Genomic DNA, 14517 nt, shown 5'->3' with positions numbered 1-14517 from the left:
TTTCCAACCTAAAAAAAATCAGGTGTTTAACATCTAAATAAAAAATAAATGAAATCTTTTTTTTGGCTTTTTTCCTTACAGTTTTTGAATTGTTTTTGTTTTCTAAGTTTTTGGTTAATATTTTAGGAATTTTGTGAGAAGTGCATATATAATTTGGTCCACAATATGATTAAAGATGTCGAGTTGTCCACTATAACTAAAATACTTACATTATGAAGAACACCCCCATGAACTAATTTATGGTATACAGTAAAACCTCTATAAATTAATAATGTGGGGACTTTGAGATTTTATTAATTTATAGTGATATTAATTTATCCATAAATTAATAATTAATAAAAAAGTATATGATTTTAAGGAAAAAATTCCAAATTTACATCTAGAAATATTTTAAAAGTTAATGTAGTGAATAATATTGTATTTTGCAAAAATATTTCTATAAATTTATAGAAATATTTTTGCAAAATACAATATTATTCACTACATTAACTTTTAAAATATTTCTAGATGTAAATTTGGAATTTTTTCCTTAAAATCATATACTTTTTTTAGAATTTTTCTTTATATAAAATTCCTTATGCTTTGATATAACATATTCAATTATGTTAACATTCATATTTCTATAGAACCTGTGTCTTTATTTGTAGACATGAACGTGAACGTACGAGCTATTCTCGTCTACTATTTTTTTTCTTTACACAAAATCTTAGCTATGGCTTCTCATCTAAAAGGTGTTGCAAAAGCAACCATGACAGACCAAATACGCAAAGAGTGAGTACAAAAGAGATCATACCAAATGTACTCAAAAAGAGTTGCAATTGTGGATTCAAGAAAAATTTCAAATTCAAGTTAGCCAAGGTACAATCTCAAACACACTCAAAAGATCAGATGAATATCTTTCCACCAATCTGGAATCCAGAAAAGATATCAAACGTCACAAACCAGCAAAATATCCAGAGATGGAGAAAGTTCTTTTTGAATGGTTTCTTCAATACCAAGATCGTGTGAATATGACCGGAGAACTAATTTTAGAGAAGGCAAAAGTGACTATGAAACTTGTATACCCGGAACAAGATTTTGAGCACCAATTTTCTCAAGGCTGACTTGAAAAATTCAAATTACGACACGGTATCAAGTCGTTTCGTTGCTTTGGAGAAAGCGGTTCAGTTGATGTTGAAGACATGGAAAAGAAGCTGGAAGCTATAAGAGGAAAAATAGATAAGTTTTCTAAGAAAGATGTTTTGAATATGGATGAAACTGGTTTGTTTTATAGGTTACAAGCTGATCATTCTCTTGCTACAAAACAACTTGAAGGCAAAAAACAAGACAAAGAAAGGTTAACTGTTGTTATTTGCTGTAACGAGGATGGGACTGAAAAAATTCCCTTATGGATTATTGGAAAATATGCGAAGCCGTGCTGCTTCAAGAATGTCAACATGAATAGCTTGAATTGTCATTATCGAGCCAACAAAAGAGCTTGGATGACAAGTGTTATTTTTGAAGAATATATTCGCTAGTTTGATCAGATAATGCATGGTAGAAGGGTTTTGTTTGTGGTAGATAATTGCCCAGCACATCCAAGAAATATTGAAGGATTACATAATGTTGAGTTGTTTTTCTTGCCACCTAACATGACGTCAAAAATCCAACCTTGTGATGCTGGGATAATAAGAGCTTTTAAAATGCATTATCGAAGGAGATTTTACCGTGAGGTTTTAGAAGGATATGAGTTGGGACAATCTGATCCAGCTAAGATCAATGTTTTGCATGCTATCAATTTTGCGGTCTCTGCTTGGACAACTAATGTTCATGGAGAGACAATAGCAAATTGTTTTCGACATTGTAAAATTCGTTCAAGGGATGTCGTATCAAGGAATTCAGAAGAGGAATCAGTTTGTGAAGATGGTATGCAGGAACTTGAAGTGGTGATTAATAATCTTGGTTATCGAAATAAAATGGATGTCAATAGTCTACTCGACTATCCAGGTGAAAATGATGCATGCTCAGAAGTTCAGAGTTTAGAAGAGATTGTGGCTTCTGTCATTAATGTTGATGAAGAAGCTGAAGACGATAATGTGGAACCTTTGGAACCAGTTACACGTAAGGAAGCAATTATCGCGTCTAGAACTCTTCACAACTTTTGGATGCAAATCGAGAAGACAACACCAGGAGTTTTTGATGCAATAAGGAAAATCAGAGATGAACTCCAACGAGATTTCCAACTTTAAGAAAAGACAAACAACACTAGATTCATATTTTACAAAATTGTCTTAGTATTTATGCCTATGATTTATGATTATTAATTTATGATATTATTTGGACCATATTTTATAAGGAGATTTCGAAAAAAATATTATCTTATTATCTTATCGAATATTGTTAATTTTTACACTGGCCCGACTTAGGACCAGCAAAATTTATTAATTTATAGTGTTTATTAATTTATAGAGTATTAATTTATAGAGGTTTTACTGTATATTTGTTATGTTTTTGATTGGTAGCATTAATTAGGTAGAGGTGGTTAGAGATAATTGGGCACAAACTTTTTTTTGTTAACCATATAGTCCACAGATATTTGATACGTTTAAAGAGGTCATTTTTTTATTATCAAATACTGTTTTTTTATTTATCAAATACTATGCATTTAACATTTTTTTATATATAACAGAGTTTGTACTTATCCAATTTCATCATCTTCATTATTTTCTAAAGATTTTTTACCTTATTTGTGTATTGAGTTTCAATATTAATGATAAATGGAATTAGTAGAAACTCAATACACAAATAAGGTAAAAAAATCTTTAGAAAATAATGAAGATGATGTTAAGTAAAGTACATCATAATTTTATGTTAAAAAGAGTTGGATAAAGAAGATATGAAAGAATACAATGACAATAAAGATGGAATATACTAGATCATACATATATACTAATAATGATCTGATCAATAATGTGCTAATTAAATCATCTATACTACTAGTATAATGTAACACTTGATAACCCATAAACAAATTATTTGCTAACTCCTAAGTATTATATTTATTACTATACTAATGGGTTTTGCTTTTGGATGGCTCACCAAACGGTGGCGTTTAACTGCCTATATATAATGGAATGAATCCACCAGCTCTCTTTCTCTCCTCTTCTAGATAGATTCCTTCCTTATCTCTCTCATTTGATTTTTTTTTTCACTCTTCGTCCTCCTTCTCTCTTCTCTCTCTCTCTCTATCCCTTGTGTGTCGGTGATCAGATCTCGCGCCGACGAAAACGTGCGATTAAAGCAATGCTCTTGCTGTTCGCACTCTGCTTTCATCAATTCCTCCATTGATCTTAAGAGCTGCCTCCTCCTGCTCTCTTTTTGTTTGGTTGTTTGATTCCACGGTTTGTGTTTTCTCTGTTTCCGTGGTGGGTGGGGGCCGTGAAATTGAGAGGTGAATGAGAAATTCGCCTGCGATTCTGTCTCTTGTCGGTGGAGGATTGCCGGAGGAGCAGAACCAGGTCTGATTCTAGCTTCGCGATTTCGTGGTCCAGTGGTCGATGGGGCCAATGCGGCTGATCTGATTCAAAACAATTCCAGATCGAATCTAGGGTTTTTTTAATTCCGGGTTTTTTTTCAATTGAGTCATGATGCAGCAAGATCATCGTAAAAAGGTGAACACAAAACAAACAAACAAAAAACTCTCTTTTTATTTTTGTTTTTGCCAAATTATTTGAATCCAATACTGATATCTGTGTCTTCCGTGAGATATTTGTTTATGTGTGTTTCGGTTAATCTTGTAAGTTTTAATCTTTTTTGCCGTTTTTGGGGGCAAATTCTGATTTCTGTTATATGAGCTGAGATGAAGAAACGTTACAAGTGTCAATCTAACAACGCATAATGACAATGATGATCTATTGTCTATACAATAACAAAAACGCCACATTATGATCTGTTGTCTATAACAGCCCTTCTTCAGCAACATTTATCCCTTTTTTTTTTTTTCTTTCTTTTGCCTTTGAACAACAACAACAACGAAAAAAAACTTGCTTTTGAACTCAAAAACCTTCAATCTCTTATAACCCTAAAAGGCACTAGTCTTCTTCTTTAACCACAATTTCTTCATTCTGTTATCTGTTGTGTTCCTAATCATGTTTGACCTGTTGTTATTGTCTGAATCTTTTTGTTTCACTTTTTACTTGTTCCGTTCCTTTTCTTCACTCTTCATCAACTTAAATGTTTTTTTTTTTTTTTTTTTTATGTATTGTTTTGTGGCTCAATTGATTTGTTTATTCGTGCGTGCTAGTTTCGTCCCGTCAGTTTATAATGTTTTTTTCTGACTTGAGATTTTCTATTTTGTAACAGAATAATCTGGAGATGGAGTTCTTCTCTGACTATGGCGATGCCAACAGATTTAAAATTCAAGAAGTTATTGGTAAAGGAAGTTATGGAGTTGTTTGCTCTGCCATTGACACCCTTACCGGTGAGAAAGTGGCTATCAAGAAGATACATGATATTTTTGAGCATATATCTGATGCTGCTAGGATTCTACGTGAGATCAAACTGCTTAGGCTCCTAAGGCATCCAGATATCGTTGAAATTAAGCACATTATGCTTCCTCCTTCCCGAAGAGAATTCAAAGATATTTATGTTGTTTTCGAGCTTATGGAATCTGATCTTCATCAAGTTATCAAAGCCAATGATGATTTGACTAGAGAGCATTACCAGTTTTTCCTCTATCAGTTATTGCGCGCACTCAAGTACATTCATACAGGTAGTCCATTTTTTTCTTGGTCACACTCTTTATCCAGCTTCTCATTATAGTGTATTGTCAGATTTGTCTCTTACTTCCTACTCTACTATTTCATACATTGATGCATTGGACTTATGCGGTTTCCTAATGTTTGCCTTTTGAAATTTGCTCATGTCAATATATCTGAACTTTAACTCTACTGGAGACTTTTTTCTGTTGTTTTATGATATCTTATGTACATTGTTTTTTTTTGCAGCTAACGTCTACCACCGAGACCTGAAACCAAAGAACATATTGGCAAATGCAAACTGTAAACTTAAGATTTGCGATTTTGGACTGGCAAGGGTTGCGTTCAATGATACTCCCACAACAATCTTTTGGACAGTACGTTGCACAATATGATTCTTCTCTTCAACTGAAGTTGTTCTAATTAAGAATCAATGCATTGCAGGACCTGATATTCTTCAACCTTATTTTCTATCAAATTTACAGGACTATGTTGCTACAAGATGGTATAGAGCGCCAGAGCTTTGTGGATCTTTTTACTCTAAGGTGTGTCATCTGTTCTCTAAATAACAATCATCTTTAATATGGTGTATTACTTGGAGATAAATTTTGATGGATTTGGCTTTGTAGTATACACCCGCAATTGACATCTGGAGTATAGGCTGCATTTTTGCGGAGGTATTGATGGGAAAACCACTTTTCCCTGGGAAGAATGTGGTACACCAGCTGGATCTAATGACTGATCTGCTAGGGACACCTTCCCTGGACACCATCTCGCGGGTATTGATCTTCTTGTAAACAGAGTGCTTTAAGTTTATACAACTCTTATGCAAGGACAAGTGATGAATACCCTGCTTTTATGATATTATGCAGGTAAGGAACGAAAAGGCAAGGAGATACTTAACAAGCATGCGGAAAAAGCCACCCATTCCGTTTGCTCAGAAATTTCCAAATGCGGATCCTTTGTCTCTAAAGTTGTTGGAGAAGCTTCTTGCTTTTGATCCAAAAGACCGGCCAACTGCTGAAGAGGTGCTTTTCAACTTCTGTATTAAGAAGTGTGTATCGTGCATATGTGTGGTCTATTGGAATAACCCGCTAAACTTCTCTTGTCCTTATACTTGCTTCAGGCACTTGCTGACCCATATTTCAAGGGATTAGCAAAAGTGGAAAGGGAGCCTTCATGTCAGCCCATCACAAAGATGGAATTTGAGTTTGAGAGAAGAAAGGTCACTAAAGATGATATCAGAGAGTTAATTTCTAGGGAGATACTTGAATACCATCCTCAGCTGCTTAAAGATCACATGAACGGTGCTGATAAAGCCAGTTTCCTCTACCCAAGGTTGTAATATTTGTTGATTATATTCTTTAACAAGCATTATGTCACACCCTATCCCTGACATTGATGTATATTACTGCAGTGCTGTTGATCAATTTAGAAGACAATTTGCGCATCTCGAAGAAAACAGTGGTAAATCAGGCCCTGTGGCGCCTCTAGAAAGGAAACATGCCTCTCTTCCCCGGTAAATCCTCTGTTCCTGACTTGTTATGCTAGTTGCATATAAATATCATTTGACATGAACAGGATAAAAAAGATGAAATCATGAAACCATGACTATCTCATACTTGTGTTGAACACTAGTTTTTATTGAGGATCATGTCAACTTCGTTATATAGACTTCTTTAGTTAGTATTGTTGCCGAAAGAAAGAATATGCAAAGAATCCTTACTGACTCTGTGTTTGTATGATTTCAGATCAACGGTCATACACTCAACCACAGTAGCGAGAGGAGGGCAACCAAAACTTATGAATAACACAAACACATTGAACCCTGAAACTACTCAAAACATTCCTCTTAATCATGCAACATTACAAGCAACTCAAAGAAACCTCTCAGGTACTTTTTAATCACTCATCCTGAATCCAACAGAAATGTTTCCAAACCGAACTCTATAAACCGTAAAACATCTCTATATACGCAGCCGCCAAACCAAACACATTCATGGGCCCTGTCGCACCTTTCGACAATGGGAGAATTAGCAGAGATGCTTATGACCCAAGATCATTCATCCGGAGCACCAATCTCCCCTTTGCACAACAGTCGGCTGCAACAGTCTCCATGGGAAAGCAGCAAGAGAGAAGAGCAACTATGGAGTCTGAGAAGCAGGCAAGACAAATACCTCAGTATAATAGATACGCACCAGATGTAGCCATCAACATAGATAACAACCCGTTTATCATGGCTCGAACGGGAATGAACAAAGCCGAAAACATCAGTGACCGGATCATAATCGATACAAATCTGTTACAGGCAACCGCCGGAATAGGAGTTGCAGCAGCTGCTGCAGCTGCTGCGCCTGGTGGTTCTGCTCACCGGAAAGTTGGAGCAGTTCGGTATGGTATGTCGAAGATGTACTAGTCTCCACCTAAGCGGGAGCTTTGATCAACACGAAACATCGTATGTTTCAACGTCTATCATACAAGAAAATTCTCTGATACAAAACCATATGAGATAAAATGTTTTTTATTTATTAATGTTAATCCATTATTATTTTTTTTCTATATGCGACAGATAAATAAACGGATGTTATATTCTGGCATATAAAATGGACAAGAAAGGTTCTGCTGAGCTTTTCACGTTTAAAAGAACCGCTGGCTAGAGAGGATGGATCAGGGTGGATGCGCATGATGATGATGGTTTTCATGGCAAATTCGAACGCATGTGGTGGTGGGAACCCATATCACATTCACAGGCGCCACTTTGTTCTTCCAATGTCAGTAGAAACAGAAAGCTGTATTGTCACTTGATCAAAACTTTTTTAACCAAACGATTTGTGTATATGTTTTTGTGTAAACAGTTGAGTTCGCCTATTTTTCATCTTAATCATGTCCCATCTTATACTGCACGTCTTAATCTCCAGAGCACTACACAGTAACACTCTTTCTACGTATTGGCTTTAAATTGAGTCATATTTTATGAATTGCATAGCCATAAAATATAACCTTGTTTGAAAACTTTGTGTTACATAATATAAAATTTCGATCTCCGAGAGATATACACCTTTTATTTTTATTTTTTGCTTCTTTCTGGTTATAATTATATTTCTGATGTAAAATGTTTTACATCAAAAGAGAGAAGTAAACAACTTACATCTACATCTACTAGAATTAAAATAAGACAAGTATAAGTGCAAACTAAATGAGGCCAAGAAAGGAGACAAAAAAACGTTTGAGGTGGACCCGAAAACACTGTAAGCATTGTCCCAGAGATCACCCATCATGGTGTGCCCACCTGTTTAGCCCATCCTTATTAGAGGAAAAAGAGAAGAGAATTCTTAACAACTGTCCTTTGATTGTGTAACTAAACCATTACCAAATAATCATTTCTTCTCCCTTTCTCAACTCTTAAAAAGAAAACATATCTTTGTCTTGTCTTAATCCCTTCCTAGATTATGAATATTTAGTTCTCATTATGAAAGTAAAGTTACTTTTTGGAAGGAAAAATAAAAAAAAAAAGAAGGAAGAAGAAGATACAAAAGGACATTGGAATTGATTATTCCAAGACGAATGCGAAAGCTGGGCTAAAAGCTAAGAAATTAAATTTTTCAGTGTGTTATATTTTTGTAACAAATTTAATGTAAATGCAAATACATAAATAAATGGATACTAGAATTGGGGTGAGTGTCAGTTTGGTAGATGGTGAAATGAGAAAGACACCCGATTTTTGTAAATCTCAATCCCGAGAAACCAACCAAACACCTCTACTCTTCGTCCCCTCCTTGGAAACATATAGTATCATTCATCATCTTTAGTTCTCTACCCTCCCTCCTCCTCATCCTCTTTTATTTATTTTGTCTTGCATCTAAAAACCATCATACTACTACTACTACTACTACTACTAAAACCCCTAGAAGAAAATCAGAAATTTGTTTTAGTGTTGTTTATAAAAAAAAAAGACAAATTCTTAACCATTAAATCGTACTAAATCTTCTGTTTTTTACTTAGCAAAATTAAGATGTTATCAGTATTCTTTTTAGTATAACTTTTGTTTCACAATAAAGGTTTAAAGCCTCATAGGGTATTAATACTAAATCCGGAATCAATACTGAGTAACATTTACTATAACGGTTTGATGTATTAAGATGTAAGTCGTATACATGATATGATATCTCTAGAAACATAACACTATCTTCGAATCCAATAACATTAACTTCCTTGGCTTAATTTCTTCTTGTTTTTTGGCCGTTTATCGAACAACAAAAACAAATACTATAGATATATATATATTGAAATTGTTGTTTTTTCATGGTTAGAATTATGGGAGATTGGGGTCTTTTTATTACATAAAAAGAAAAAGAAAGAAGAGTTGACAAAAACAAATAAAAAAAGATGGGAAGGACAGATTTAGGAGCTCAGTGAGGTGGGGACCCAAAAAGAGTGCCACGTGGCCACCATGCCCGATAGATATTATGTGGATGTGATCCCTTTAGTAGGATTAGAGCATGATTACTGATCGATTCTCACTGGGTTTCTTTTGTTTTTGGGGCCCAAATAAATAATAAAAAATCCAAAATGGGTCCATTTAGCCGAGAATCGTTACTGCCGGAAGCATTCCGAGCAACACCCCAAGAACGATATGTGGCGTGACGAGAGTGGTTGGAAAATAAATATAAAACCGGGTTTTTTTTTTTCTCTCATTTCTTTTTTTCTTTCTTCCCGACTGTCTCTCTCCCTTCTCTCTTGTTTCCGCATGCGAGAGAAACGGCGATTGATGAAGAAGTCGGAGAAAACAATGGATTCTCGTCGAATCCATTGAAATTACCGGTGCAAACCCTAACGAATCGGAGAGAGAAGGTTCGTTTCTCATGTCTGATTGATTGCATGTTTTTCTTTTAGGGTTTCAGATTAATCGGATTGATTGTTAGGATTTCGGATTAATCCGATTAGAGTTTCTTTCTCTTCCTCTTCTAATTGTGTTGATTCGTTTCTCTTCCTCTTCTAATTGTATTGATTCGTTCCTCTTCCTCTTGTAATTGTGTTGATTTGTTTCTCTTCCTCTTGTAATTGTGTTGATTCGTTCCTCTTCCTCTTGTGTTTGTCTATTAAATCAATTGGTTTCTAGTTTTACTCATCTAAAATTCTTAATTTGGAATGTTTTTTTTGGTTTGCAGTCAAATTAACAAAGATGTGGTTGCTTCCGTTGGAGAAGAAGTAAAAGAAGAAGCTTTGATTGGAAACGAACCGTCACAGAACGTTGATGATGTACTGTTGGCGAAGTCGGAGTTGAGTGATTTCACATACGAGGAGGATCAATGGGTGACATATGGGCATGCTACGATTCATATGACTCTGTATGTGAAGCTTTGGTGGATGGAACGGTGGTCATGGCAGAAGGAATTGGAGATGTGAAGGTGATGAAGGGACGGAAGAAGAAGACAATCGCTTATGTGATTTCTGTGCCTCAGATGAATTCAAGAGGCTGCTCATTCAAATCGGGAGAACATGGTGAGTGCATTGTTCGTGATCGGAATGGAGCAGTGTTTGGATGAGAGAGGATTGTCTATTCGTTTGCAAGTGGTTGGTGAAGGTAATCTCACCTCTTAAGAAAGCTATGCTCTTTTCACAATTTGGTACTAGACCACTTAAGTCGTATGTGGACGTATAAGTCATGGTTGGTGTATTCTCAAAAACCAGCTGGATCGATGAGCTAATGAGGCTGTTGCAGGACATGAAAGTTGAAGGAACCAGGCTTGATGCGAGGCTCTACACCTCAGCTTTGAATGCTTTGCGTGATGCTGGTCTCAATTCCCAGATCAGATGGCTGCAGGAAAGCTTCGACGCTGCACAAACTAGTGCTTCAAGATATTCTAATATGAAGAACATAAAAAATTTGCAGGGTTCTGGAGTTGAAAGTAAACTGTAGAAGCCAAGATTCTTTTGTAATTAAATATACAACAATTGCCACAGAGTGAAGGGAGCTAGAACCATAACTAACAGTAAGCTTCTTTAGTCTCATATAACTCTTTCTCAGCTTGTTTTCTTGCTTGAGATCCTGTGTCGGTTTCATATCCCTTTGACTGTGTTATGTGATTTCCCCTGCAGCCCCCCTGTTTCAAATCAGATTGTGGTAGTATAGCGTTTTGCGGTTACTTTTGCAGGGTTCCAAAGATCCAAACTACACAATGTATTCAAAACCAGAAATTGGAGAACAAAGTCTAATTGGAGATCCTTGTTTTTGTTTTGTTGTTGTATTGATATTAGACCACAAGAACAAATTGAAACTAAACATATTGAATAATTGTTTTGTCATTTTTAGATAATTAAAATTTGATAATTAATAAACATAAATTTTAAAATTATTATTTAAATGCTTGAATAATTTTCTTTGGGGTTCTCTACTAATAGGATGATTTTGCATTAGTTCTTTAAGAGTTACTTTACTTAATTTATGATTATTTATATAATAAATTAATGTGAGAGTAACTTTGATGGGTTACTCCACTAATGATGGTCTTAGATCCTCTCTTCCTCAATTGTACGAACAAGGAACTAGTTCACTATCTATCTATCTATCTCTTAAAGAGTATCTATATATCTATTTGATCTCGATCTCATCCCATCTACTATATTACTTACAGTCTGTAATGTGTTATTAAGGAGACTAGAAGAGAGGAGGAGGAGGCACATGGGAATGGGGCTTCGAAGATGGAGATATTCATGTGAGCGCACATGTGCTCTCTCCTTCTCTTTCTTTTCTTTTCTTTTCTTTGGTTGTGTGGATCCCATTTCTCTCTCCCTTGTTCCCATGCACCTGTCCTACTTGCTGGATCCTTTCTCCCCTTCTTATCTCCACGCGCGCCGTGCTCTAATTTTTGTTTCGTCCGTACTACGTTATTTACTAGCTTCTACTTACTTACTGTACCACTACTACAATCCTACGCACCACCCGAATGGCCTAAAACCATAAGTGCATAACTAGCATTTGTCGTCGTCTAATTGATTTTGTGTAACTTAAGCTCCTTTTTTCTCTTCTTTCTCACGTATGCTAACTTAAAATCTTGAATGTAGTAGAAAGTATATCACTGTTAATAACGCAAAACAACGTATAGCTTTTTCTAAGTTTTCTTTCTTTTGCCGTCATTTAGTTTTATGATATATCATATGAATTATTTGCTTCGTTTTCATGTATATATATATATATTCATGGCTCAGCCTATACGGAATGAAACTTCAGCAAAAAGTTTTAAGAATAACAACACCTTCTCGGCTTCTCTTAGCAACACATATGACATAAATACAAATATTGAATCATTGATGTATAATTAGTAGATCAAACCTCTCTAGCTAGCTATAAGTAAAACAAAATAGAAATACTAATATAAAATCTCATATATCAAACAGCAAATAATCCAATCTACATGTGAGCATGATCCACTTAAGTGAGTGACGTGTCCACTAAAGTCTCAAACCAGTCGACATGGCGCGTGAACTATCATGTCTCTTCTTCAAGATCCAAATCTCTGCTGGAAATGGAACCCCAAGTAAAAAGCAAAAGAAAAATGAAAAAAGAAAAATCTCCAAAATCCGAAACACGAGGATAATAAAAATAAAAATTAACGTGCAACTGGACCCAACTTTGATGGCCAATACCGCCCATTAAACCAATTTTTCAATTTCTAAAAATAGAATTTATTTTATCGACTTTCACAATTTTACATCGTTATTTTTAGACAAACCAAACCACAAAATTCCTTCATAACCGAACCTTCTTCACTAATGTATTGTACACCCCAAAAAAAATGTAACATAAAAAGCATAAACAAACCAAACCATAAGCAATAATAAACCAAAGTAAAATCAGGTTAAACCGACTAAATTTAAACCATACGCCATTTTGTCTATCATCATCATCACTCAAATAATATATATACAACACACACTTTTACACACATCCACATTCCTAACTTCTTTCATTATTCTCTCAAAACTACTCATCATCATTCCTTCCTCTCTCTCTCTCTCTCTCCTTCAATGGAAGAAACTCTAGCCACTTCCGACACCACCAGACGCTCTCTGTCACCTTCTTGCTCACCCGCCGTGAAATCACGCGCCGCTGGTTTTGAGCGCAGAACCAAACGGAGATTGTCAGAGACTAACGCAACCGTACGTGAAGATTACCAAGAAGAAGAAGACGAGGTAAAGGAGAAGATTGAGGCTTTGCAGAGGATTATTCCCGGAGGAACGGCGCTTGGTGTTGACGCGCTCTTCGAAGAGACAGCTGGTTACATTATGTCTCTACAATGTCAGATCAAAACCATTAAAGTTCTCACTTCGTTTCTCCAGCGCTTAGATCAAGAAGACATGAAGTTCGGAGGTTGAAGATGACCGACCACATCACAAGATTGTTCTTCTTTTCTTCGATTCACCAAAAAAAAAAAAAAAGAGAAAAAAACCACTTTGATCTTTTATATTATTTTTAATTAACATGGTCTTCTTTTTTTATTAGCTTTGATTTGATATACGAGGAAAGAGATCTCAGCATTTGTTTTTCTTCGAAATCCTTTTTATTTATTAGGACTATATTATTAAGTTCTGGTTAATTTAAGCCGTTTCGTAGTTATGAGAAGTGTTCGCTAACGAAAATTACCATTAATGTAGGGATCGATCAGTGTAGTTACATAACTTATATAGTTGTTGAGGCCATCTAGATATTTAATTGGATCACGAGGTAGCACTTGCATTTGAGATTTGGCATTAATGATATTGGGATCGATCAGTGTAGTTACATAACTTATTTAGTTGTTGAGGTCATCTAGATATTTAATTGGATCACGAGGTAGCACTTGCATTTGAGATTTGGCATTAATGATATTGAGAAAGTTTAGTTAATATAACGCGTGGCCCATTTTTAATTTTGGATGAGCTCATTCCACATGCTTTATAACAAAGATTTCCAAAGTCGGTCGATACTTATATAAGTTTATGATGATGAACATATATACTGGATTTGAGTTCCCCCGTGGTCCAGTCCAACGATAGAGAGTTCATGTGTACATTATTCCTTGCACATACAAGACAATCTTTTTAGTCGTGTAAAAGTACTAGCTAGAGAGCTACCATCTACAAACAATTTTTATAAGTTAAAGCGATGAAAAAAAAAAAAAAAACACAGTTGGATAAGTTATATGATTCATTAGTACGTATTCCTCTGACTTTACAATACTATTACATTGAACAGAGAACACTTTCGACCTCTTTAATCCAAACATAGCCGGAAATATATTAATTTCTTACTAACCTTGTTTATTCAAATTACATTACAAAATATTCTTGAATTATCGAATGTATATACATAACATAACCAAAAAAAATCATTAATTTGGAAAAGTTCATAAGACTTGCATAAAAATTATAATCACTGATAAAGTGAGTTCTGTATTAGATGAAGACATGCCGTTGCTATAACTAAAATAGATACGTAGACATGTCGAGAGCCCAATGCACGGAGCCATGGGGAGACTCCTACATCTGAGATAACTCTTATTGCGTGGCTTGACAAGCAAATAAGAGCTCAACTGCTGGCTATTGAGAGGATGGGCGATCGACGCTATGCTATGGGTCTCCAAACTTGGCTAGCTACCCGGTTTTGAGGAGATGGTTTAAACTTTGCTAACTTGGGGGGTTTTTTTAATGTTCTAAGCCAATATTTTTTCACACAAAGCTGCTGTAAAACGTTATTTTTCTTTGAATATATAATTTAACATTTTATTCAAAAAAAAAAAAA

General features: G+C 35.2%; 2 protein-coding genes, 1 long non-coding RNA gene and 1 pseudogene across 4 annotated transcripts; all 4 read left to right on the top strand.

Moving 5' to 3' along the window:
- Positions 1-712: 712 nt before the first annotated feature.
- Positions 713-2274, top strand: LOC104784376 (CENP-B homolog protein 2-like; annotated as a pseudogene).
- A 739-nt stretch (positions 2275-3013) lies between these two features.
- On the top strand, positions 3014-7639 carry LOC104782798 (mitogen-activated protein kinase 20). The gene is made up of 11 exons (XM_010507830.3): positions 3014-3650; positions 4342-4750; positions 4986-5113; positions 5222-5281; positions 5366-5515; positions 5609-5764; positions 5863-6074; positions 6154-6255; positions 6488-6630; positions 6716-7191; positions 7306-7639. Exons 1-10 carry the CDS (start codon positions 3624-3626, stop codon positions 7150-7152), a joined length of 1824 nt encoding a protein of 607 aa, XP_010506132.2. The 5' UTR covers positions 3014-3623; the 3' UTR covers positions 7153-7191; positions 7306-7639.
- Positions 7640-9256: 1617 nt separating this feature from the next.
- Positions 9257-11089, top strand: LOC147946353 (uncharacterized). Of its 2 annotated transcripts, none has more exons than XR_015597673.1 (3): positions 9257-9587; positions 9905-10320; positions 10459-11089. It is a non-coding gene; the product is annotated as an uncharacterized LOC147946353 (long non-coding RNA). The 2 variants fall into 2 exon arrangements; XR_015597672.1 differs by having other exon boundaries at positions 10428-11089.
- Positions 11090-12615: 1526 nt separating this feature from the next.
- On the top strand, positions 12616-13353 carry LOC104785076 (transcription factor PAR1). Its single transcript, XM_010510212.3, has one exon. The coding sequence runs from the start codon at positions 12765-12767 to the stop codon at positions 13110-13112; it is 348 nt and encodes a 115-aa protein (XP_010508514.2). The 5' UTR covers positions 12616-12764; the 3' UTR covers positions 13113-13353.
- Positions 13354-14517: the final 1164 nt, after the last annotated feature.

The sequence above is a fragment of the Camelina sativa genome, chromosome 4 (assembly GCF_030686135.1).
Source record: "Camelina sativa cultivar CO46 ecotype springtype chromosome 4, ASM3068613v1".
NCBI classification, from domain to species: domain Eukaryota; kingdom Viridiplantae; phylum Streptophyta; class Magnoliopsida; order Brassicales; family Brassicaceae; genus Camelina; species Camelina sativa.
This window is presented reverse-complemented; position numbering and strand designations above follow the sequence as displayed.